We start from the raw sequence: 26,895 nt of genomic DNA, 5'->3' as shown, positions 1-26,895 counted from the left end.
CACACGTAATGGCGTAAATCACTACAACACACCTTTATTTATGCACGTAACTTCCATCCGAAGTTGCCAATTTTGGATTTCAAAATTGACCAGAAATAACAAAACGTTAGTTTTTTCCCTACAAAAATAAAGGAGTAAATTGCGATTTTAGTCCCTGTGGTTTGGGTCATTTTGCCAGTTTAGTCCAAAGGTTTCATTTTTAACATCTGGATCCAAAAAGGTTTCACCGTTGCCATTTTGGTCCAACTGACTTAACTCTATCCATATCTGTTAAAGTTGCCAAGGGCATTTTTGTCATTTCATTTTGGTCCAACTGACTTAACTCCATCTATATCTGACAAAAATGCCCTTGGCAGCTTTAACAGATATGGATGGAGTTAAGTCAGTTGGACCAAAGTGGCAACGATGAAACCTTTTTGGATCCAGATGTTAAAAATGAAACCTTTGGACTAAACTGACAAAATGGCCCAAACCACAAGGACTAAAATGGCAATTAACTCAAAATAAAAATCCGAATTTTCCTTCAAAATGTATTCTTTGTCTTTTATAGAAAAGATTGGTATTTTCTTGAACGAGTATAAAACATAATATTAAAATACGTATGAAATATTGAACTCTGATAATACAATACAATACAATTGTATAGCAAGCAGATCTATGTGCGGATTGGTTGTTTTGCTTGTTATTTTCAATTATTTATTTCCACCAACATTTTATTATCTGATTAAATCAGCTAAATAAAATATGTAACGTATTACATACGTCTCTCCGCATCCTGCTAAGAAAAAACAAATCAAAAAACTGTTTTCAAACAGATCACCATGTGAATTGTTTGAAAATTGTAGGTTGTCTTTCTTTGATTTAACTAATAACCGATTGTTTATTGAATTGTTTGTGAAATCAAAATTGTACTTCTCTAGAAAAAAGAAGTATCAAGTTGAACATTTCAAATTTATATTCATAAATCGTATATAACCCTGGTTAAATAAACATGATTATTACAAATCAATTTCAGTCCATTTTAGAAATTTTATAGCTGATGAAACAATGGTTAATCGGGCAGGGTTAACTCACTGGTCTCGTCAAGAAGGGTTAATCCCTTCATCTCGAGGATCGCTGGCTGGATCACCGGTGGGTTGATCTCCTGCACAAGGAAACAAACCGTGACTCGTAACAAGGAGGATGGTGTGGGGGGTGCTCCTTGTTACCACTCTCCGGCGTGAGAATCAGTAGTCTGCTTGGGAAGCAAAGTATGATAGTAGTAGTAGTGAGAGAGTTGTGAAGAGATACCTCAAATCTGGTTTGGGGTTAGTATTTATAGCCGAGGAGTGAAGGAGGTGGTGGATGGATAGACTGACGGCATGCTGCACCTTTGCAGGTGTGCCAGACATGTTGGCCGGGGAGGTGACGCCACGTCAGTCTGTTGCTTACGTAGTCCTGACAGGCGGCTGCCATTGGTGCTACTTGCTCTGTGGTGTCAGTCCCACTTGATGAGTAGACAGGGTGCGGTGCAAGCCGCATCGCTGTTTGCGGTAACTGTAGATGTTCCCGCGTCTCACTCTTTGATCAAGAAATACGCGAGATGCGGTGCCAGACCGCATCGTCGTCTGTAGTGACTGTTGCTGTTATCCAGCTTCTCTGTATTGATAGAAGTGTTCACTGGATGCGGTGCGAGGCCGCATCGCTGTGAATACTTCCGTTTTCATACACCAGATGCGGTGCTATGCCGCATCACTATACCGTTCTCATATTCCAGGTAAGTCCTCCTCCATCATTGGGCAGATTGGATTCAACCACTGTGTCGGTGCGTCCCCGCATGGACACAGGTAGGTTGTTAGCTAGTGGGGGTTTTGATAAGGGTAATGGTCACTCGCGGTCGATGTTGACGCGAGATCTGGGACCATACCCCTTCAAGTCCCCCAGTCTAGTGTTGCTGCCATATGCAAGTTGCATGTGGGAGGAGTACTGGACTATGGTGTCTAGAAGGTAGTTTGGAGTCTGGAGAAGATCCTAGGCCATGTAGATGGTCTTTGCTCTTTGTAAATCAAGCTGGAGATCTGGAAGGGTCATGTGATGCCTCTTCCGTACCGGTGAGAATGTTTCGTCTGATGCGAAATTCTCAGCCTCGGGTTGGGTGCCACCTGTTGGTGTGTCGAACCAACCTTGTGTCACACCTGGCTTTTGCGGAAGCGTGGGTTTATTTGGTGTGACTTCTTAATACCATAGCAACAATCACAACAATGCTATATGATAAAAACGTAAGATGTTCATCCATTTAAAGTAGTTTAGAAAATGCATAACATATTGTCTTAAAACATCAACCACAAAATGCGTTACAAAACATGACTTGTTTAACATGAATTCATAAGACTCAAAAGGCTACCAACAACACAAGGATTTGAGACATGCAACTCGTCCAGGAAAGAGTTACACTTCCCAAACCTATGACTCCGGATGGCATCCTTATTTAGTACGCAACTAATCATGCATCACTTGCCAGATCCAAATTAATTCCCTGAAATACATGTAGTTTAAAAAGTCAACAAAAAGTTGAGCGAGTTCATGTGTAAGTCTGTGTGTATAAACCGTTTAATATGTCTGTAAGTAAAAATAGTCCCTGGTATGTAGCAATAAGGAAAAATGATCACCATTGGGTTGCAAATCCAATAGTATATGTGAATGATGCAGGAAGACTCAAACCTAGCAAATTTGTATCCGGTATGAAGACATAGTCACCACCATGGGCCCCCGGCCTCATGGGTGTGGGCTCGCTACACCCAAATAGATCTATCACTCATGTTCCGTGGTCCTACGATGAGGATTAATGGCCTTAAGTGTCATGCCCACCACTCACTTGATCGCGTAATAAAAACCCTCCTTAAGCTAACAATACCATGTATAAAATGTCTGAAATAATTTGTAAACATGTATTCCACCCCCGAAATATAAAACCGAAAACAGTAAAGGAATAGGGGGTCATGAACTCACTGTAGTGCGTCTTGACTCGAATCTTAACTCTTTCCGCTACATGACAACCTACAACGTACTAATGTCTATTAGACGAACGTGCTGTGCCTTGGCTTAGAGTTTAGTGTTTTGATTTGCGTTACTTAGGTATTATTTTGTTAAAATAATAATAATTATTTTAACTTAAATAACGTTCTTAGAAAAATAGTTAGACAACTATTTCGTATCAAATTTTCTCGAATATTTTACTAAGTGTTCGGATTCTCGGAAAATTTCGCCAGAATCTCCTTTGTAAATAGGGGTGTCCATGCTTAATTAGCATATCATTTTCTTTTACATATACCCACTAGTTCATTTTCAATAACCAAACCGACATATCGACATACAAAACGTTACTTTATTTCAGCTTCATTACTCAAAATCGGACTGTTTTCGAAGATTTTTATAAAATAGTTATCCTTTTCCAAAAATTCTCAAATTTTTACAGAAGGTTCTATATGTTCCAAAATTTATTATGTAAAAATATCAGAGTCCAGTTCGTTACCTATATTTTATAGAAAATCATTTTCCCGACTGCAATCAAATTTGTTACTTTCTGATTGCAGTTTACGGAATAATTTACTAAAAATTAACCGTAAGTCCGATTGACGAAATTCCAGTTGGAGGGTCATCCTGACAACTGTGACCAACTACTGTAAAAATTCCATGAGTCGATTTTACTCGGGTTTCAAGTTATGACTCCGAATATGACACACTTTTTCTGCAGTAAAAATGCAGCTTGAGGTGCTGTCCAAAAATAGTCTTTTAAAAATAGTAAACGACCTCGAAAAATTACGACTCTAGTGCCATTTGTTTAGTTATTCCAAAATACACATTTTAGGCTTCAGAAAATCAGTTTTTCGATTTAAAACGGTCCAGTTACAGCCTGTTGAAGTTGGCTGGAAATTCAACTCAGCTTGCTGTTTGCAAAGTAAAAGTTACTAAAAACGCATCAACAAAGATTCTAACTATGGTTTATCGATGATTTAATGATCAAACCTCAATCATGATTTAACCAACCCTAAACCAACCAGATTTCAACTTCATACAACCTTTTTATGTAGGGTTTTTACGCAGAATTTCAAGTTCAACTTTTTAGTGTTCATCTTCTTGTGTTACATGATTATCATCCTCCTACTAAGTATTCATAACAAAGAACAAGATGGAACAAGGGTGTGAAGGGACTTACTACTAGCACAAGGCTAGGGTGAAAATCTTAGGGCAAGGATGATGGAGAAATGTTAGTGACAAAGGCTTGAACCAAGCTCCCTTGAAAGCTCTTCAACTTGCACTTCTATGGAGGAACTTCAAAGCTTGAAATGAGACTTGTATGAAGAAGATGAAGGTAGTGAGAGGTGGTGGTGATGATTTTCGGTTATGGGGGGGAAGGGGGGTGAGCCGAAAATAAGGGGAGGAGGGAGAAGGTTGAGTGTAGGTTGATGGTGATGATGAGTTTTCTTGGAAATGTAAGCAATATAGAGCCTAGAGTCATCATACTCAATATTCTTGGCCAATAGGATAAAGATTACCTTTACAAACAATTTAAACAAAATATTTTAACTGATTATGGCAGATTTTCGGTTGGGGGGGGGTAAAGTGAAAATTTTTGTTAACTAATAGGTATTAAATTAGAAGGTTAAGGGTATTTTCAAGTATAGTGGGTGTATGTCATGTTTACATGGTGTATGGGGATTTTTGTGACTATAATTAATTAAAAATGATAAAATAATATTTCTGACAATATTTTCGTGTCCCGGGTATTGTCTGGTTGTTCGGTTACGTATCGTTCCGTTAAAGCGTTTAATTGTCCCGCATAGCGTCTTTTGTGCATCGTTTTGTAACGAAATTAATTCCAACACTTAGGAAAGTGTCCAGGACCATTTAGTCAATACTCTGTATAATATGAGTGTGTTAAAAGCTGAATTGTTACTAGAAATGCGGAATTCTGTAATTAAATTGCGTTTTAGGCACTTTCCGGTACTCAAACTATCACCTAGTGACATAGTCTTATGGTCCTCACTTCCCTACACTCCATACTGGTGTAGTGTTTTATCTCTGGCCCATACTGGCCTAAAAATAGTATCTGTCTAAGTGCTGGCATTGTCAGCATGTCTCTGTGTTATCCGCTCACTGTGCTAACTGTGCTTTGTGCATCAGGTTTGTCACTAAGAGTCTGTATGAAATAAATGGAGTGACTGTATGTAAAGGATGCACATGTATGTATGTAATATGAATCAGTAAGCAGTTTAAAACATCAGATGAAATCAAACACAGTCATTAAGCACATAATTAGGGTTAATTAATTTGTACAGTACCTGAAATTATGCGGGTTGTCACATTCTCCCCCTGTTAAGAAAATTTCGTCCCGAAATTTTAAGTTCTACTTCTAGTTGCAGGGGTCTTGGGGAATAAATGTGGGTATTTGGCCTTCATGCGATCCTCACGTTCCCACGTGAATTTTGGGCCGTGTCGTGCATTCCATCGAACTTTGACGAGTTTGACACTACTCCGGCGTATCTTGTTAATCTTCCAATCCGTAACCTCAACCGGTTCCTCAACAAAGTGGAGTGTGTCGTCGATATGAACCTCGTCAGCAGGAATGACAACTGTCTCCTGAGTTGGACTCTTTTTCAGATTCGATGCATGGAATGTATCGTGAACGCCACTAAGTTCAGCAGGCAAGTCCAATTTGTATGCTACAAGCCCAATCCTTTGCAGGATTCTGAAAGGACCAATGTAACGTGGATTCAACTTCCCACGCTTTCCAAAGCGTGCCACACCCTTCCAGGGTGAAACCTTTAGCAAAACCATATCCCCAACTTGAAACTCTAAAGGTTTCCTCCTTTGGTTTGCCTAGCCTTTCTGTCTTGTCGCGAGCCGCCTCGATGCGTTTTCGAATCTGCGCAATCTTGTATGTCGTCTCTTGGATCATTTTGGGGCCAACAAGCCGCCTATCACCCGCATCAGCCCAGCATAGCGGCGATCGACACTTGCGTCTGTAAAGAGCTTCAAATGGTGCTGCTCCAATGCTTGTGTGGTAGCTGTTGTTGTACGAAAATTCGACCAATGGCAAGTGATTGTCCCAGCTACCACCCAGGTCCATTACGCATGCTCTCAGCATATCTTCCAATGTTCGAATCGTTCGTTCACTCTGGCCATCCGTTTGTGGGTGAAACGTTGTACTCAGGTTTAACTGAGAACCAAATACTTCTTGGAAGGACTGCCAAATCCTTGATACGAAGCGTCCATCTCTATCAGAGATAATCGAGAGAGGCACTCCATGACGTGCAACAATCTCCCTCATGTATATTTCAGGAAGTTTACTCGTGTTGTCCTCCTTGATTGGCAGGAAGTGCGCAGACTTCGTCAGACGGTCTACTATTACCCAGATTGTATCATGGCCCTTGGGCGTCTTTGGCAATTTCGTTATGAAGTCCATGGAAATCTTTTCCCATTTCCATTGGGGTATTACTGGTTGTTGCAGGAGACCTGAAGGTTTCTGGTACTCGGCTTTGACCTTGGCGCAAGTCAAACATTTGCCGACATATACTGCAACATCGCCTTTCATCCTAGGCCACCTATAGAAATCCTTAAGATCTTGGTACATTTATCTGCTCCTGGATGAATCGAGTATCGTGACTTGTGAGCCTCATCGAATATAACCTTTCTCAATCCTCCAAACAGAGGAACCCAAATTCGATTCATGAAACACAATGTTCCTTCCTTGTTTGGCACTAACTGTTTCTCCATCCCACGGAGATACTCATCCTCGATATTCCTTTCTTTCAAGGCCTCTCTCTGCGCGGCACGAATGCGCAACGAGAGGTCTGTCCGGACAATCATTTCTAAGGCCCTAACCCTTATGGGCTTAATCCTTTCTTTTCGACTTAGGGCGTCAGCAACCACATTCGCCTTACCTGGGTGATACTTGATTTCACAGTCGTAGTCATTCAACAGCTCAACCCAGCGTCTCTGCCTCATATTTAGCTCCTTTTGATAAAAAATGTGCTGTAGACTCTCGTGATCAGTGAAGATTGTACATCTTGTTCCATACAGATAGTGTCGCCAGATCTTCAATGCGAACACTACAGCGCCTAACTCCAAATCATGCGTGGTGTAGTTCTTCTCATGTACTTTCAGCTGGCGCGAAGCATAAGCTATAACTTTCTGTCGCTGCATCAACACGCAGCCTAAACCCTGACGCGAGGCGTCACAATACACCACGAAGTCATCCGTGCCTTCGGGTAGAGCTAAAATCGGTGCGTCACAGAGTTTGTTCTTCAGCAACTGAAACGCTTCTTCTTGTTTGTCGCTCCAATCAAACTTCTTGTCTTTCTGAGTGAGTGCGGTCATAGGTTGAGCGATTTTAGAAAAACCTCAAATGAACCTTCGATAATAACCCGCCAAACCTAAGAATTGCCGAATCTCGGTTGGCGGTTTTGGAGTCTCCCAGCTCTTGATTGCCTCGATCTTTGTGGGATCCACATGGATTCCACTTCCATTAACCACATGTCCAAGAAACTGGACTTCGCGTAACCAAAACTCACATTTCGAGAACTTAGCGTACAACTTCTCCTTCTTAAGCAGCTCTAGAATAGCTCTCAAGTGTTGCTCGTGTTCTTCCTTCGTCTTTGAGTAGATCAAAATATCGTCAATGAATACGATTACGAACTTGTCGAGGTACGGCTTGCAGACTCTGTTCATCAAGTCCATGAAAACTGCTGGAGCGTTTGTCAACCCAAACGGCATCACCAGAAACTCGTAATGTCCATATCGAGTTTTAAAAGCAGTTTTGGGAATACTTTCCTCTTGTATTCTTAACTGGTGATAACCCGATCTCATATCGATCTTTGAGTAAAAACTCGAACCTTGTAGTTGATCGAACAGGTCATCGATCCTTGGCAAAGGATATCTGTTCTTGACAGTCAACTTGTTAAGCTCGCGGTAGTCTTTACACATACGGAAACTACCATCCTTCTTCTTAACGAACAAAACTGGAGCTCCCCAAGGTGAGAAGTTTGGTCTGATGAATCCCTTGTCTAACAATTCTTGGAGTTGTGTCGACAGCACTTGCATCTCTGAAGGTGCAAGTCGATAAGGTGCCTTAGCCACAGGCGCGGCGCCTGGAACTAAGTCAATGTGAAATTCGACTTGTCTTGGAGGCGGCAATCCTGGCAAGTCTTCTGGAAAGACTTCAGGATATTCACTTACGACAGGAATGTCTTCGATCTTTGGCTCAGCGGCTTCCTTATCAACGATATGTGCCAAGAAGGCAACACATCCTTTCCTCAAACACTTCCTAGCTTTCAAGCAGCTAATGATCCTCAATGGCGTATCGCGCTTCTCTCCGTGAACTACAATCGTCTCTCCATCGGCCATTGGAATGCGGATGGTCTTTTCGTGACAAACCACTTCGGCTTTGTTGCTAGACAGCCAATCTATCCCGATTACCACGTCGAAGCTTCCAAACTCGACTGGCAGTAGGTCTAGCGTAAATTCGTGCCCTCCCAATTCTATCATGCATCCCCTGATAACTTCACCCGTTTCCACTAGTTTCCCATTCGCCAATTCAACGGAACGTCTAACTTACTAGTGGCCAACCCAAGTATGTTCTTAAATTCTAACGATACGAAACTATAATCGGCACTAGTATCAAAAAGAACAGACGCATAGCGTTGATTTATAGGGAACGTACCAGTGACAACATTCGGATCTTGGCGCGCTTCCCTCGCACCAATGTTAAAAACTCGGCCTTGCGCTTGATTTAGCTTTGGGCATTCCCTTTTGAAGTGCCCAACGTCCCCGCAGTTGAAGCATCCTGGCCCTCGGCCATTCTCATTTCCATTCCCGCCTCGATTCCCGTTTGTCCCCCGGTTACCAGCTTGATTCGAGGCATTCCCACGATTTTCGTTTCCCCCATTATTTCCTTGCGGCCTGTTTCCATTACCACGGTTGTTGTTATTGTAGCCCCTTTGGCCACCTTGGCCTGATCCAACCCAACACGTCTCCTTTGAATGACCCGTCTTCCCGCAAGATTCGCATTTTCTGAGTCGGCACGAGCCGGGATGATGGAACTGACATGTACCACACTTGGGCAGAGTGCCCATGTAACCTTTTCCTCTGTTTTCATCACCAGTCTTGACCCTGGTGGGTGTGTTTGATTCACTTCTCTTGCTACCACTGCTAGTTCCTTGTTTGAAGTTGGAAAACTTCCGTTTGTTTTCCCCCGACGATTCCACATGAGTCTCTTTCTTCTTCTGATCATCCTTTGAAAACTTGTTTAGCCTGGTGGCTTCTTCAGTCAGTGAGATGCTCAAATCGACGGCTTCAGTAATGGTTGCCGGTTTAGACGTTGTGACCATACTCATAATCTGAGGAGCTAACCCCCAGATGAAACGTTCGACGCGCTTGAATTCGGGCGTGACCATGTACGGCACCACATGGGACAGATCATGAAACCTTTGAACATACTCAACAATCCTTGGACCTTCCATCCTTAGGTTCCAAAATTCGGTTTCCAATCTTTGGATCTCAGCTCTGGAGCAATACTTCTTGCGCATCAGCTCTTTCAATTCAGCCCAAGTCATGGCGTACGCTGCAGCCTCTCCTAAGGTTTGAACCTGTAGATTCCACCATGATAGGGCACCATCAGTAAAGAGCCCAGTGATGTATGTAACTTGTTGTCCCGGTGCACATTTGCTCATTCTTATTGTCGTCTCCGTCTTTTCAGTCCAACGAGTGAAAGCCACGGCACCTCCAGTACCATCAAAGTTTTGCGGCTTGCAATCTAAGAATTGCTTGAAAGTACACCCTGTACAAGCAATGTCATTTATAGGAACTATTAGCAGTCGCACAAGAATCGTCCAAATATAGTGTAATGTATCTCCTATGACTGATCATTACCATTCGGAGGGTTGTTGTTGTTGTTCGAAATGTTTCCGCTTGAGTCTCCTTGAGAAACAGCATATTGCGCAATTGCGGCAGCGATGATTCCTTGTAGTTCTGGCTGGTTAGTCGGCATGCGTGCGTCGCGTCGTGGAGGCATTTTTTAGAGGATGTTCCATATTGGTCAGGTCATAGTAAGTATAATAATCATACGTATACATAGTAACATTCATCATGCACATAACATCTCATGTCATAACCATAACACCAATAATTTTAACAAAACATGTAACGAGAATACTGCGACTGAGCTTTCATACAAATAAACCACAATACAATGTTTGTAAGTTTTCCCAAAAAGTACCATACAACCCAAGAGACTAAGGGTCACAATGCCCTTGTCTTGAAATGTCTAACCAAATACAACTGTCAAAATCGAATATCCATATGATGTCAAGAGTGGTCTTCAAAAATGCCGTAAGTCTGGCTCGGTCACTGTCTTCTCGTCAAAATAGTCAGTACCTGCAATAAATCAGAAGTGGCTATGCCGATGGCGGCGGAGGAGGTGGGAAACGAGAGAAAATCAATCGGCGCAACTGCACCAAGTCCTCCTCAAGTGCATAGGCAAAACGCAACACGAAATCAACCTGTTGATCGAGAGGGAGAAAACGGACATCTGAATCCTGAGATGATGGAAAAGAAGTGTGAGATGCTGAAAACAGGGTCTGACAGGGGCAGTGAGGATGTGGAGCTCTATCCAACCGCTGGACACACCGTCTCAAGGCGTCCTGCTGTGACTGCAGTGACGTGAGCGTGTCCTCTATAGAGTATCTGACATGGAAGGGATGATAAGGGTCGGATACAGGCATGACATGGGGTGATGACCATAGAAATGGTTCACCCATCGGGGCTGAAACCGGAAGTGTAGCGTGTGGGGTAAATGCATACTGTGAAGTGGTATGGGGAAACTGGGTCACGAAAGGTGCAGAAGATAACACGGGTGGAACAAAATCTGGATAAGGTATCTGTGGTAAGAACTGGTTATCCCCTGGCATAAATGGAGTGTGGCCGAAGGGCTGACTCGACGATCCCTCCCCAGGTTGGGGCGGAGGAATGTCCTGAAGGAAAGTGATAGGGAGGTCAGTACCATGGGTACCAGATGTGGATGGAGGAAACAAGGGAACATCGAGTGGTACAGCGATAGGTGTGGGAGGGGGAGTGACTGGGACTACATACGGAGGGTAGTCATCCTCCTCAATCCACCCATTGCTGGAGTTAGCGTATCTCGGGTCAATGTGGGGAGCAAACGGTGCCAGGTCATCAAAAATCGCCATGGGATCGGGTATGGGTGCTACATCTGGAATCTCAACGGCTGGTGGTGCAACAACGGGTGCATTAATGACAGGAACAGGGTCAATGGCATGAACGGGCTCGGAAACGACTGGAGCGGGCTGCTGATCAGCAAGCATAGCAGGAATCGGATCATCTGGAAGCACAGGAGCCTCACCAGGCCGCTCCAACTCCATCTCCTCATCACCGTCCATACGAAGAATGTAACCGAATCCCAACGGTGGCATATAAGAAGCTATCGACTCAAAAGAACCTGAGGCGGACGAATCAGACTGATCCTCCATGTCAGGAAGCTCGACCATGGGAACAATGGGATCAATAACTGGGATATCAACAACCGGAACACCGTCCTCCACCGGGGCCCCACCATCCTGGTCTCTAAGACTGAACTCCCTCAGTCTCTAAGACTGATACAAAAATTTTGAAAAGTGTATTTGTGCCCTTTTGTTTGAAAAAAATGTTTGTGCCCTGGATCTGGACTTTTAGTGTATGCAAATGTAAAAACGTTTGAAAACATTTTCGTGAGAGCCCTAGTGATCATAGTCTAGACTCGAGAAGGAATCCTAGTTCGCTATGATCGAGGCTCTGATACCAAGCTGTCACACCCTGGCTTTTGCGAAAACGTGGGTTTATTTGGTGTGACTTCTTAATACCATAGCAACAATCACAACAATGCTATATGATAAAAACGTAAGATGTTCATCCATTTAAAGTAGTTTAGAAAATGCATAACAAATTGTCTTAAAACATCAACCACAAAATGCGTTACAAAACATGACTTGTTTAAAATGAATTCATAAGACTCAAAAGGCTACCAACAACACAAGGATTTGAGACATGCAACTCGTCCAGGAAAGAGTTACACTTCCCAAACCTACGACTCCGGATGACATCCTTATTTAGTACGCAGCTAATCATGCATCACTTGCCAGATCCAAATTAATTCCCTGAAATACATGTAGTTTAAAAAGTCAACAAAAAGTTGAGCGAGTTCATGTCTTAGAGACTGAGGGAGTTCAGTCTTAGAGACCAGGATGGTGGGGCCCCGGTGGAGGACGGTGTTCCGCTTGTTGATATCCCAGTTGTTGATCCCATTGTTCCCATGGTCGAGCTTCCTGATATGGAGGATCAGTCTGATTCGTCCGCCTCAGGTTCTTTTGAGTCGATAGCTTCTTATATCCCACCGTTGGGATTCGGTTACATTCCTCGTATGAACGGTGATGAGGAGATGGAGTTGGAGCAGCCTGCTGAGGCACCTGTTCTTCCAGATGATCTGATTCCTGCTATGCTTGCTGATCAGCAGCCTGCTCCAGTCGTTTCCGAGCCCGTTCTTGCCATTGACCCTGTTCTTGTCATTGATGCACCCGTTGTTGCACCACCAGCCGTTGAGATACCAGATGTAACACCCATACCCGATCCCATGGCGATTTTTGATGACCTGGCACCGTTTGCTACTCACATTGACCCGAGATACGCTAACTCCAACAATGGGTGGATTGAGGAGGATGACTACCCTCCGTATGTAGTCCCAGTCACTCCCCCTCCCACACCTATCGCTGTACCACTCGATGTTCCCTTGTTTCCTCCATCCACATCTGGTACCCATGGTACTGACCTCCCTATCACTTTCCTTCAGAACATTCCTCCGCCCCAACCTGGGGAGGGATCGTCGAGTCAGCCCTTCAGCCACACTCCATTTATGCCAGGGGATAGCCAATTCTTACCACAGATCCCTTATCCAGATTTTGTTCCACCCGTGTCATCTTCTGCATCTTTCGTGACCCAGTTTCCCCATACCACTTCACAGTATGCATTTACCCCACACGCTACACTTCCGGTTTCAGCCCCGATGGGTGAACCATTTCTATGGTCATCACCCCATGTCATGCCTGTATCCGACCCTTATCATCCCTTTCATGTCGGATACTCTATAGAGGACACGCTCACGTCACTGCAGTCACAGCAGGACGCCTTGAGACGGTGTGTCCAGCGGTTGGATAGAGCTCCACATCCTCACTGCCCCTGTCAGACCCTGTTTTCAGCATCTCACACTTCTTTTCCATCATCTCAGGATTCAGATGTCCGTTTTCTCCCTTTCGATCAACAGGTTGATTTCGTGTTGCGTTTTGCCTATGCACTTGAGGAGGACTTGGTGCAGTTGCGCCGATTGATTTTCTCTCGTTTCCCACCTCCTCCGCCGCCATCGGCATAGCCACTTCTGATTTATTGCAGGTACTGACTATTTTGACGAGAAGACAGTGACCGAGCCAGACTTACGGCATTTTTGAAGACCACTCTTGACATTATATGGATATTCGATTTTGACAGTTGTATTTGGTTAGACATTTCAAGACAAGGGCATTGTGACCCTTAGTCTCTTGGGTTGTATGGTACTTTTTGGGTGGTACTTTTTGGAAAAACTTACAAACATTGTATTGTGGTTTATTTATATAAAAGCTCAGTCGCAGTATTCTCGTTACATGTTTTGTTAAAATTATTGGTGTTATGGTTCTGACATGAGATGTTATGTGCATAATGAATGTTACTATGTATACGTATGATTATTATACTTACTATGACCTGACCAATATGGAACATCCTCTAGAAAATGCCTCCACGACGCGACGCACGCATGCCGACTAACCAGGCAGAACTACAAGTAATCATCGTTGCCGCAATTGCGCAATATGCTGCTTCTCAAGGAGACTCAAGCGGAAACATTTCGAACAACAACAACAATCCTCCGAATGGTACAGTCATAGGAGACACATTACACTATATTTGGACGATTCTTGTGCGACTGCTAATAGTTCCTATAAATGACATTGCTTGTAAAGGGTGTACTTTCAAGCAATTCTTAGATTGCAATCCGCAAAACTTTGATGGCACTGGAGGTGCCGTGGCTTTCACTCGTTGGACTGAAAAGACGGAGACGACAATAAGAATGAGCAAATGTGCGGGGACGTCGGGCACTTTAAAAGGGAATGCCCAAAGCTAAATCAAGCGCAAGGCCGAGTTTTTAACATTGGTGCGAGTGAAGCGCGCCAAGATCCGAATGTTGTCACTGTTACGTTCCCTATAAATCAACGCTATGCGTCTGTTCTTTTTGATACTGGTGCCGATTATAGTTTCGTATCGTTAGACTTTAAGAATATGCTTGGGTTAGCTGCTAGTAAGTTAGACATTTCGTACTCGATTGAATTGGCGAATGGGAAACTAATCGAAACGGGCGAAGTTATCAGAGGATGCATGATAGAACTGGGCGGACACGAATTTACACTAGACCTAGTGCCAGTCGAGTTGGGAAGCTTCGACGTGGTAATAGGGATGGATTGGCTGTCTAGCAACAAAGCCGAGTTGGTTTGTAACGAGAAGACCATCCGCATCCCAATGGCCGATGGAGAGACGATTGTAGTTCACGGAGAGAAGCGCTCAACTTGTATGTTTGAACGTGTGTATGCGGGACGTTACCCATTGTGAATGGGGTTGAGTATACTCGATACCTTTGTCGTATGAGTACGAGTCAATTCCATTGTTTGCCTTATTAGGGTTCAGGAATTGTGTTAAGTTTTGTAAAAACTTAGTCTGGAACTCTACCCATTGTGAATGGGGTTGAGTATACTCAATACCTTTGTCGTATGAGCACGAGTCAATTCCATTGTTTGCCTTATTAGGGTTCAGGAATTGTGTTAAGTTTTGTAAAAACTTGTCTATCCGGCCGTATAGACACTTAATATTCTGCCTTTTGCTGGCCTATTACAATATTTGTGTGTGGTTAGCACTTTGTTTGGTTATCGCGAATGAAGATTTTGTCAATCTGTTTTTGCGGATACCGAAAATTGGAACACGCATTTGTAATAGTAGTAACAAACAATATTGCATTGAATTGCTCGTTTATTTATTTGCAAATGGCCTGCGGCCCGATAGGTTACATGAAAATGTAAAAAACATGGCTTACATGTAACAGCGTCTAAGCTGTTGTGCATTCCATGTACGTGCGATAGGTTCGCCTTCTAACGTTTGCAACTTATACGCGCCTTTGCCCAAGACCTCATTGATGAGGTAGGGTCCTTCCCACTTGGGGGCAAGTTTTCCTGAGCGTTTAGCATTAGATGCTTCGTTGTCGCGGAGGGCGTAGTCTCCCGGGTTGAAAGTACAAACGCGGACGCGTGAGTTGTAGTACTTTTCAAGTTTGAATTTGTACTTAGCCTCGTTGATGGCAGCGTTTTCACGCCTTTCTTCCAAGAGCTCCAAGTCAATCCTGCGTTCCATACTGTTGTCTATTTTTTCAATAGCCAACATTCTGGGTGAAGGAATGCCTACTTACGCGAGGATCACCGCTTCTGAGCCATAAACTAGGCTGAAAGGTGTCTCCCCATTGCTCGTTTTTGAGCTTGTGCGGTGAGCCCATAAGATGCTTGTGAGTTCATCGACCCAGCCACGCCTGGCTGTTCCCAACCTTGCTTTAATGCATTCGACTAGAATTTTGTTGATACTTTCAACCTGGCCATTCCCTTGCGGATGTGCCACAGATGAGAATATGTGTTCAATGTGTAGTTCTTCTAGCCATTTTTGAAATTCGTCGGCAACAAAGTTGGTGCCGTTATCGGTAACGATGCAAATTGGTAGACCGAAACGGCAGATGATGTGTTCCCAAATGAATTTCCTTGTTATCATAGCAGTGGTTGAGGCGAGCGGTTTCGCCTCTACCCATTTTGTGAAGTAATCAACCGTTACTATAATAAATTTGACCGCACCTGGTGCGTCTGGGAAGGGTCCGACCACGTCGATTGCCTATTTCTGAAACGGCCATGCGGTGGTTACCGGGACCAAGTTGTTCTTAGGGTGTAAAGTTTTTGGAGCACGTCGTTGACAGTTAATACATTTGCGCAACTCTTTGACGGCGTACAGGTGCATGCCGGGCCAGTAATACCCAGCATTCATGATTTTGGCCACTACCATGCGTGGTCCTGCGTGTATGCCACACATTCCCCCGTGTATCTCTCTGATGAGTTATGTGGCATCCTGTTGGTTGACGTATCGTAGGAGTGGCCCTAGGTATGATTTACGGTATAAGATACCGTCTCCCATTTTATAATGGCACGCTTTGTATTGTAACTTGCGTGCCTCTGACTTGCTTTCGAAAGTCACACCTGATTGTAAATATGCAATAATTTGTGTCATCCAATATGTTGTGCCGTATTGGATGACATTGACCTGGCGCAGGGGTACCGAAGTATTCTGCAGAATTTCGATGCGTATTTCCTTTGCCAGATGTTGGAAGTTGGTGGATACAAGTTTTGATAGTGCATCTGCGGATTTGTTTTCACTTCTGTTGATATGTCGGATATTGAATGAAGTGAACTTTAATGTTAGTTGCAGGGCTTGCTCGAGGTAGAGGATCATGATATCCCCCTTTGCGGCATAGTCGCCGTGTATCTGCCCTGCAACTAACAAAGAGTCGACGTGTGCCTTCAAATGTTGCACGCCGAGTTTGACTGCTAAACGTAGTCCTGGCAGTAGAGCCTCATATTCTGCCTCGTTATTTGTGATTTTGAAATCGAGGCGGATTGCATATGTAAGTTCTTGGCCATCAGGGCTGACGAGTCGCAGACCTGCGCCTGCACCTTACTCGTTGGAGGCACCATCAGTAAAAAGTGCCCAAGTTTCCGAGGAAGATGGTGCTGGTGTAGGATTTTGTGCTTCTTCGCATTCTTGGATGCGATTAACCGATACCTCGGCGAAGAAATCAGCTAAGACTTGTCCTTTAATCGCGGGGCGCGATTTATAGTTTAGCGTGTGCGCGCCTAGCTCGATTGCCCATTTCGCTAATCTACTAGAAATGTCAGGTTTGGATAGGATCGGGCTGATCCTGTAATTGGTTAAAACTGTGATGACATGGTTTGCGTAGTAGCGTCGCAACCGTCGTGAAGCGTGTACTAGTGCTAATACCAATTTCTCCATTATTGAAAATCTTGACTCTGGGTCGTTGAGCATATTGCTGATGTAATAGATGGGTGTTTGAACCCCTTCCCGCTCCACTATCAGTACCGCACCTACCGCGTTGTCTGCGGCAGATACGTATAATATAAGTGGTTCATCCTTGCGTGGTGCGGTTAGAGTTGAGAGTTGTATCAAACACTCCTTCATTTCCCGCAAAGCATTTTCGGCCTCCTGCCGGCCAGCCGTTGCATTTCTTTCATCGTTGAAGGCGATGGCATGCGCTCGATCGCCTGAAACTTTTACGGGTTTACCTTGAATCCGTCTTTGTTACGATGAATCCAAGGAATTTGCCTTCTTCCATTCCAAATGAGCATTTCCCTGTATTGAGCTTTATGTTAACGCTTCGCAGAGTTTGGAATGTTCGTTCAATATCAGTGAGCATGGTATCTTCCTCCATTCTCATGACGACTAGGTCGTTCACGTAGATTTCGACACTTTTACTTATTTGCCCGCGGAAAGTGTCGTTTATCAGTTTTTGATAGATTGCGCCCGCGTTGCGCAAAACAAACGGCATTTTTGTATAACAGTAATTTCCGGTGGGAGTGCGGAATGTCTTCATCCTCGATTGCCATCTGTACTTGTTGGTAGCCTTTATAACAATCGAGGAAACACTTCCATTTGAAAGGTGCGAGGTTATCGACTTTTTCGTCGATTTCCGGAAGTGCGTAACAATCCTTGGGACAGGCTTTGTTAAGGTCTTTGTAATCGACGCACATGCGCCAGCCCCCGGATTGTTTCTCTACCATGACTAGGTTGGATAACCAAGTCTGGTATTTAATTTCTCGCAGGATGCCTGCGGAGAGCAGTTCTTCCACCTGCTCATGCATCGCCTGTTTTTAGCGGATCCAAGGTGGCGTTGGCCTTGGATCACCGGCTTAATACCTGACATGGTATTTAAGCAATGTTGCGCGATTTCACGCGGGACCTCAGTTATGTCTGCGGGTGTCCACGCGAAAATGTCTCAGTTTCTGAAAAAAAGCTGCTTCAGGTGCGATTTGGTGTTAGGAGACAAGGCGTGGCCCAACGAAACCTTTTGTTCTGCGTATCTCGCGTTGAGAACCCATTTTTCTAGTTGGTTGTTGGGGGTAGGCCTTGCTATCTCGGTCGGACGTATTTCGTCCGACATCATGACGTCTCTGCGTGCGTATATTATCGCGACATCTGTTTCGGTTGGGAAACCGACAGCAGAGTGGGGTACGGATGTAATCATCTTGAAATCCCTTTGGGATTCTCTCCCAATGAGTACGTCATATTTGGAAGTATGAGGTAAAACCATGAAGTTTACCTCTTCTGTTCGTATGTGCCTTCCGCTGGTAAGGCGCACAGGAAACGTAATTTGGCTTAGGGGAAAGACAGTTTCACCTGCGAACCCGGCCAACGGGTAGTACACTGCTTGCAACCGATTTTTGTTCTCCTGATCGAACTAGTTGAAGCATTGCTAATAGATGATATCGGAAGTACTGCCCGTGTCGATGAATAGACGCTCGGTGCAGTAATGAGCCAGTTGGCCTGTAATAACGACGACGCGACTGTCGCGCGGGCCGACTCGAACTTTTGGAAAAACGACTTGCTCGTCTTTTTAGTCATTGTCCGGTCTTCTCGCGCCTTGCGCGGCCTATTTTTACCTCCGTTGATCATGTGGGTTGAGGCCACATACATGGTCCTCTTTGCTGAGGATGTGCCTTCGCCATGAGTGGTGATGCGCTTCGTGGGTTTCTGCCCACCTGGCAAAATATGTTGCAGTTTCCCCTCTTTTAAGGCTCGCTCAATCTCCAGCCGGAGACTGATGCAGTTGTTTGTGGTGTGGCCCGAGTCCTTTTGATACTCACAATAGAGAGTGAGATCTTGATTTTTCTTAAACTTCATTGTTTGGGCCGGTCGCAAGAGCTGTGCGTCCGTAAGAAGAACTTCGCTTGGCGACACAGTGATCTCGGTACAGTTGCGGTCCCGAGCATCTTTTTTTGACGCCCGTTTGTCCCGTTGGGGATTGTTACGCTTGGACCCCTGGTGGGAGGTTTCGGCTTGAGGCTGTGCCTTTGCCATATGCGGTTCAAGGGATCGCTGCGTCTGGGCGTATGTCTTGACTGCGGACATGATATCTTCCCATTTTTTAGGCAAGCCCTCCTTGTCAGAGATGGTTATAATCATCTGCTTGTCCCTGACGGCCTTGATGAAATGGTTCCGTGCCATTTGGTCTGCCACGTCACCTATCTACAGCCACTCTTTATTGTATCGGACGACAAATGCTTCTAGAGATTCGTCGTTTCTGCGGCAGATATTTATGACGTCCAACGAATCACGTTCGTGACGTCGTTGCTGGCTGAAATTAACAAGGAACTTTGAATGCAAGTTCTCGAATGAGGCTAGTGATGCCACTGGCAAAGAATCGAACAAGCCCTGGCCAGACCTGTGAGGGTCTGGGGGAAAAAATTGCAACAAGTGGGTTCATCCCACTGGCCGTTGTATCCCGCGCCCATTAAAAACGTTTATGTGGTCGTCCGGGTCGGACGAATCGTTGTATTTCCCAACATTAAATGGGAATTTTGTTGTGGTGACATAGGCGTGGGCAATTCGCGGGTCGGACCATACCCTTCGGTATATGGCTTGGGCCTAACCGGCTCTGGATTCCGGAGCCGTGTCGGGATGCGGACCGCCGCCTGTCCTCGCTGTACGGACCCAGGCGGGTATGTAATGGCCCACTGCTGTGGGACCCGTATGAGGAATCATTCTCGTTTATTGTGCGGACATCACAGTAAGATGATACGTGGTCCTCACGTCTGCTTCTCGATGGTAGACGTGAGGGTACCCTGCCTTCGTATTGTAAAATACGAACCACAGATGTGTGCGGTGCTGGGGTGGGCCCAACTTGTACTTGTGCTTCCGCACAAGCGCGGTTGTATGTTGCGGCCAGAAGGGCGGCCTGCTGGTCATACCAGGTGTGAGGGTCCATGCCGGAGGGATCACAAATGCGTACTGTGATACGTCGTGTCCGAACATTAGGGATGGACCCCTTTGCGTTGATGTGCCAATGTGGCCCGTATTTAGGTCGGGGGGGGGGGGGAGTCCCCGCATTCCCTGGGTTGGTGGGGAGTAGATTATTCCCAGTGTTGTTTTGGTGATCAGTTATGATCATTTGAGAGGGAGAAGGATGGTTGAAAAAGTGCTAAGAGTAGCGGTGGGCGCCAATGATGAAATAATGGTTAACCGGGCAGGGTTAACTCACTGGTCTCGTCAAGAAGGGTTAATCCCTTCCTCTCGAGGATCGCTGGCTGGATCACCGGTGGATTGATCTCCTGCACAAGGAAACAAACTGTGACTCGTAACAAGGAGGATGGTGTGGGGGGTGCTCCTTGTTACCACTCTCCGGCGTGAGAATCAGTAGTCTGCTTGGGAAGCAAAGTATGATAGTAGTAGTAGTGAGAGAGTTGTGAAGAGATAACTCAAACCTGGTTTGGGGTTACTATTTATAGCCGAGGAGTGAAGGAGGAGGTGAATGGATAAACTGACGGCATGCTGCACCTTTGCAGGTGTGTCAGACATGTTGGCCGGGGAGGTGACGCCACGTCAGTCTGTTGCTTATGTAGACCTGACAGGCGGCTGCCATTGGTGCTACTTGCTCTGTGGTGTCAGTCCCACTTGATGAGTAGACAGGGTGCGGTGCAAGCCGCATCGCTGTTTGCGGTAACTGTAGATGTTCCCGCGTCTCACTCTTTGATGAAGAAATACGCAAGATGCGGTGCCAGGCCGCATCGTCGTCTGTGGTGACTGTTGCTGTTATCCAGCTTCTCTGTATTGATAGAAGTGTTCACTGGATGCGGTGCGAGGCCGCATCGCTGTGAATACTTCCGTTTTCATACACCAGATGCGGTGCCATGCCGCATCACTATACCGTTCTCATATTCCAGGTAAGTCCTCCTCCATCATTGGGCAGATTGGATTCAACCACTGTGTCGGTGCGTCCCCGCATGGACACAGGTAGGTTGTTAGCTAGTGGGGGTTTTGATAAGGGTAATGGTCACTCGCGGTCGATGCTGACGCGAGATCTGAGACCATACCCCTTCAATAGGTGACTATCAAGTGTGAAAAGGTAGAGATGATTGTAAATTGTAAAGACACATGTCATGTTATAAAAAAAAATAATGAAAAAAAAAGTCATGTTAAAAGTAGAAAAAAAAATTATTATTCTAATATTAACCTGGAAAGCAAAATAAGTGAGAATTCTTACCAACAAAAATGATTTTTGTCATATTTTACAAACTTGATAGCATACACAAACCATTTATTCCTTTCATAAAGTAAATAAACTATTGCAAGTAATAATCGTAACTGGTGTCATAAATAGCAACAAAAAAAGAAGTAATTTAAATATAAAAAAAAGGTAATAATTCATGATTACTTAAAATAGTAAGGGGTTTTGTTTACCTATTAATGAGGCTCTTAATGGTTCAGACCTCCTCTTACTGGTTCAGCACTTAATGGTTCAGACTGTTTGTTTCACGAGCAGATGTCTGAATGGTTCAAAGATTTGCCTCTGAATGGTTAAGATTTATACAGAGACTGAATGGTTAAGACCTCTAATCTGAATTGGTCAGACGGTTTCCTCTGAATGGTTAATCATTATACAGGCTCTTCATGGTTCAGACTCTTACTGGTTCAGCACTTAGTGATTCAAACATCTTACTGCTTCAGCACTTAACCATTCAGATGTTGCCAAACAGCCCCTAAATGGGTTTAGCTCGGGTAGATGTTGCCTTATTTCATTTCATAATAAAACCTAGGGAATTACCTTTTGAGTCCCTATGTTTTAGGGGTTTTTAACAGATTTGTCTGTTATCATGTTTGTTTGTGTATATCCTTTAAAATAGGTTGGTTAAATATATTGTCAATAGTTAAAAACTAATCAAGTAATCTACTCCCAGTCATTGATTTCAAGCGATGATTACATACTGATAGTATTCCGAATCACTGAACAATGATCACCTAAATAAGACAACCGCAAACACGTACTGCTTTCAGAAAGAAGAAACACAAAAAACATTTTCTTTTAGATCTTAATTAACCAAAAAATATCACTTCCCAATATGTTTTTTAGTGTCTTAGAGCTACCACTCATTTCACAAAAAATGAGATTCGCGCAAAGAAACAAACCTGAACTTTACTCAGACCAGAACTTCACAAATGCAGCAACAACCGTCTTCACAAATGACAAGATAGGATTAGTTTCTTGGCTGACAGATTTATTTGATGCTTCCGTTTCACACGAATCACTGTTTAAAGAATCAAGTTTGGCACAAAATCAAGAATCTGAAATGTTCTTGCTCTCTATGAAATAACTTGTTTAAAAATGTGAGAGGTGGCAATTTCAACCCCTCTACATATGAATGGGGCGATTTGTGTTGTTTCTTATCTCAAATGGGTGTAATACAAGTTTTCCGGGATTTGCCCTATATCCAAAAAATGTTTGCAGATCTTTTGACCCGACCCGTTATGTACCAACAATGACCCATTTCAACCCAAAGTTGTTTTGACGAGTCGCCCAACCTGCCCAACTATTTCTAAAATCTCTAACTGTAGCATGTCAAGAATCTGACATGTTTTAAGTATTATTATTTATTACTGGATAAACACTTACATATATAGAAAAAGTATATCGTACATTACGGCTTAACGTACTTCACGTACAACAACGTGCGTGATTTGTTCTATAACATGCGTGATTAATGTTTTTAATATGCGTGATTATTGTGTTTCAACCTGCGTGATTTTGGATTTTTGAGTTATTACGCGCGTGATTTTAAAATGAACGTGCGTAATTACCTGTCGTACGTGATGTACGTTAAGCCGTAATGTACGTTAACCTTCCTCTACATATATAAACACTTACATGTTGACTCCGTTAGATGTTTTAAGTATCTGACATGGTACTGGATATCAAGATAAAATCTTTTCATGCATATATAAACACTTACATGTTGACTCCGATAAATGTTGCATCAGCTGTTTGCTTTTGAACAGCATCACTTTTGGGCTGCATTTCTGATTTGTTCTTGTCTGCGGTTGTTTCTTTAAAAGTTGAATGCTGAAGAGAACTGCTGGATTCGTTGTTGTCAAGATACTTAGAACTCGACGCCTATCAAAGTAACAAATAATAAACTTACGGTTATTTTTTAATAAACTTACGGTTATTTTTGCAGATAACTTAGGGAAAAAATTGATTATTTGTCATATACTCTAGAGTAAATTACGTTTTTGGCCCCTGTGGTTATATCACTTTTACTATATTAGCCCAAAATAAGAATTTTTAACATATTACATATATGCCCCCATGGTCTCTATAACTAACCATTTTGGCCCCTAAGTCTAACCATTTTGGCCCCCATGGTCTCTATAACTAACCATAAAAATTCTTATTTTGGGCTAATATAGTAAAAGTGATATAACCACAGGGGCCAAAAACGTAATTTACTCTATACTGAATAATATCCTACTCCAGAGATGAAATAAACGTATCACGTGACCAATCAATACCAAAATGTTACCTGTAATGATAATACTTTAAAACGAAAACTTTAAAAGGGAGAAAACGATGTAAGTTTTTATACAAACTCACAATATTTTCATCAGTAGACTCCTGCAGTGGAGTTGATAACTCTTCCCCCAAATTCGTATCCACAACCACATTTGAATCATTATCGGTTTCCAATTCCAAACCACCGTCTAATACTTCTTTCTCATTTGTTTTCTCGTCAACGTTATACACGACGCTAGAAACAGGCCGTAACGGAAAAGTCTCTACGACCACATCTTCTGACAGATGACGTATTTGACCTTCACACGGTTCTACTTCTTTTGTTTCATCTTCGTGTTCTTCACACGCGTTCGACATATGCTTAGGTTCTGCAAATTCTTCATTTTTCATTGTTGCGTGACTACTCCCGTTAATTAAATCATCATTATCGAGATTCTGTCTATGCATTTCAGAAACCCATTTTGAATTTAAAACCTTTAAACGTCTAGATTCATACTCATTAACTAGTGTTTTAGCGTCTTTCGGTGGTAACCCATGTACATTAGGATCAAATGAAATTGAACCCAGTGGATTGTTTTCCAAGAAACTATCTAGGTTCTCCATGTTCTGATCTCCAGGTGGCAACTTAGGAGGGGCCAGCACTCGATTTTCCTGAATAAGCTCTCGGAAAATTTCACGCACTGTGTAATACGACCCGCCAACTTCCTTGTGTGTGAGATACAGTGATGGAAAATTTCCATTGTTCGATGCCTGATGTCTGCAAGCAGTATAACTAACAATCAATTAACTTTGTACAAAACTTACTCATGGAACTAAAATGAACCTAGCCCTAATATACTATCAATTCGTCTCGGATACATTAATTTGAAAAAAATATATATAATATTGGTACTTTGAGAACTGCAAAATGGTTTTTGAAACTAATCCAATATACTGTCCGCATAATCCAATCCACACTAAACTGTAAAATGGTTTTTTAAACTAAGTACAAACAAAGACTTTGACTTTTGTGTTTTAAACAAAACCTTTAAGTTCGTAACTGAGATTATCAGTTCGGTATAACACTTGGTTTAAAAACGCGGGAAGCGCACAAAAGCGACGAGGTCTAAAACCGATGCGCAAAGCGCAAAAGCGGTGAGCTTTTCGTACGCAATTATTTTATATATCCCATAGGTTTTTAGCATCCCCTACCTATGATTTAGCTATTAAGCTTTATATATGTTTTAAAATGAAAAAAAACATAAATGTACAACATAAAAAGCCTGTTGTACAACACTCAGCTGCACAGAAACAACCCATGTACAAAAGGCGCGCGCCTCACGGGAGCCTTAGGTCAAATTTTAGCCTAAAAAGCGCACCTCACCTGCGCCTTATGTCACACAAGGCGCTTTGGTTTGCGCCTTAGGCGCGCTTTTTTAAACCAAGTTATAACATGACATGATTGGTTTAACATAGCCACATAGGGAGTGGCTTACACTAATTTAGGATTCTAGTAAACCAACTCCTGCAGTTTGGATGTGGATTGAATCCTAACTAACACGACTCACATCTTCAAAGCAAACGATGATCATGTAGATTGCTTAAACTAGAAGATATACGCTACAAATACGCTACTAGATGTACATAGTATCATCATCATCATACTCAGTAAATCCCACCAATAGCAAAGCTAAGGTAGGGTCTGAAGAGGGTAAGATGTAAACAGCCTTACCTCTACCCCGTAAGAATAGATAGGCTGCTTCCAGTGAGACCCCCGGCTCGATAGTAGTTTTGCATCAAGCCTTGGACATAAGGCACATAACACTCAGCAATCGGGACAAAGACCGATTAGTGCATGTTCCCTTTTGTCTTTCAGCTATCAACGCCACCACATGATGCATGATTAACCGTCCGCCGCTTTTAACGTTGTTTTCACGAACTTAGTAAAATAACGTTAAAATTAGTGCAATTTCTAATTGTCAATTACTAGATGTACATAGCATCTAATTGTCACTTACTTGGTAGCATACATACAGAGAAGCAATAGCTGTAATGAATGATATTACCTCTTTACAAAAGTCTCAACCATTTCTTTCCTCTCCTCTTTCGAACGCCGTTTTGACTTTTTTCCTCCGGAAGAGTCGTTGAGCTTTGCTACAACACATGTTCTCCCAACACAGCCTACTTTACTCACTTGCATTTGCTCAGCTACTCAACAACATAAAAAAGGGTTCAATTCAATTATTGAGAAATGTAACCCCAAAACAGAACAACAACATAAGACTCAAAAAAGTCAGCATTCACAGGTTAGTAGACTGCAAATAACAAGTCTGAAATTACATTTTGACCACTAAACAAACATTAACGAAGTTAGGACCGAGTAATATTCAGATTGCATCACCGAGAATGAACAACAAAAGATCAAATGGTAACGCATCCAAGATACTTGCAACATAAACAAAAATTCGCCAAAAAACCGAAAGATATAGTTTGTTTGTCCTGACTGTTACCTGTAAGCTGTATGTGAAAGATCGGAAATCTGATGATGATGATGCAGTGAGGGAGGGAGGGAGAACAACTGAAAGGGTTTTAAGTGTGGAAAGTGAAAACCCTACACAGCGGACAGCGACACTGGAGTTTGGTTGTCTCAAACATATGTTTGACTATATCACTTCCCTTTTTCTTCTTTTTCGTTTTCTTTTTCTAAAAAAAAATGATATTAAAATTTTGAAGTTCTATAGAAATTTATTTAATTTTATATTCATGTGTTAAAAATTTATAATGTTAAATGTTAAATATACTGATTTAAAATACTTGAAACCATTTATGTTAACTTTGTACTTATGAATCTAAAAAGCATAATATTAAATATACCCACTTAAAATGCTTAAAAATTTCTTAACTGACTCGTTGGAAGGGAGATCTACACTTCGACCAGCCGACATTCTGGTCTTTAAATGGGTAGGAGGAAAATAGGGGTGTGCAAAAAACCGAATTAAGCGAACCATAACCAACAAAACCGAACCAAATCAAAAACCGGTGGGTCGGTTAATGGTTTTTTCTGAAAACCGAAAGTAGCGGGTCGGTTATGGTTATCAATGTTTCCATAGCCACCGTAACGGAACCGAACCGACATACAATAA

At 43.0% G+C, this 26,895-nt stretch overlaps 1 protein-coding gene across 4 annotated transcripts; it reads right to left on the bottom strand.

Moving 5' to 3' along the window:
- Positions 1-2,270: 2,270 nt before the first annotated feature.
- LOC110904602 lies at positions 2,271-26,419 on the bottom strand. Of its 4 annotated transcripts, none has more exons than XM_022150445.2 (6): positions 26,263-26,419; positions 25,819-25,960; positions 23,855-24,530; positions 23,214-23,374; positions 22,393-22,511; positions 2,271-2,515 (listed from the first exon to the last, which is right to left on the bottom strand). In XM_022150445.2, exons 2-5 carry the CDS (start codon positions 25,950-25,952, stop codon positions 22,400-22,402), a joined length of 1,083 nt encoding a protein of 360 aa, XP_022006137.1. In that variant the 5' UTR covers positions 25,953-25,960; positions 26,263-26,419; the 3' UTR covers positions 2,271-2,515; positions 22,393-22,399. The 4 variants fall into 4 exon arrangements, with proteins under 4 accessions (XP_022006137.1, XP_022006136.1, XP_022006138.1 ...); XM_022150444.2 differs by lacking the exon at positions 2,271-2,515 and adding an exon at positions 11,922-12,188; XM_022150446.2 differs by lacking the exon at positions 2,271-2,515 and adding an exon at positions 22,134-22,224.
- Between the last annotated feature and the right edge of the window lie 476 nt (positions 26,420-26,895).

Source organism: Helianthus annuus, chromosome 14 (assembly GCF_002127325.2).
Source record: "Helianthus annuus cultivar XRQ/B chromosome 14, HanXRQr2.0-SUNRISE, whole genome shotgun sequence".
Lineage (NCBI taxonomy): Eukaryota > Viridiplantae > Streptophyta > Magnoliopsida > Asterales > Asteraceae > Helianthus > Helianthus annuus.
The sequence above is the reverse complement of the archived record's forward strand: the minus strand, read 5'-3'. Positions and strand labels throughout refer to the sequence as shown.

Excerpts from the sequence above, each read along its gene's own strand:
- LOC110904602 (XM_022150445.2), bottom strand. The coding sequence starts at position 25,952 with ATGCAAGTGAGTAAAGTAGGCTGTGTTGGGAGAACATGTGTTGTAGCA. Across the intron at positions 24,531-25,818 it reads GTTGAGACTTTTGTAAAGAG|ACATCAGGCATCGAACAATG; the intron begins GTAATATCATTC and ends TACTGCTTGCAG. Across the intron at positions 22,512-23,213 it reads ACATTTATCGGAGTCAACAT|TGATTCGTGTGAAACGGAAG; the intron begins GTAAGTGTTTAT and ends TTCTTTAAACAG.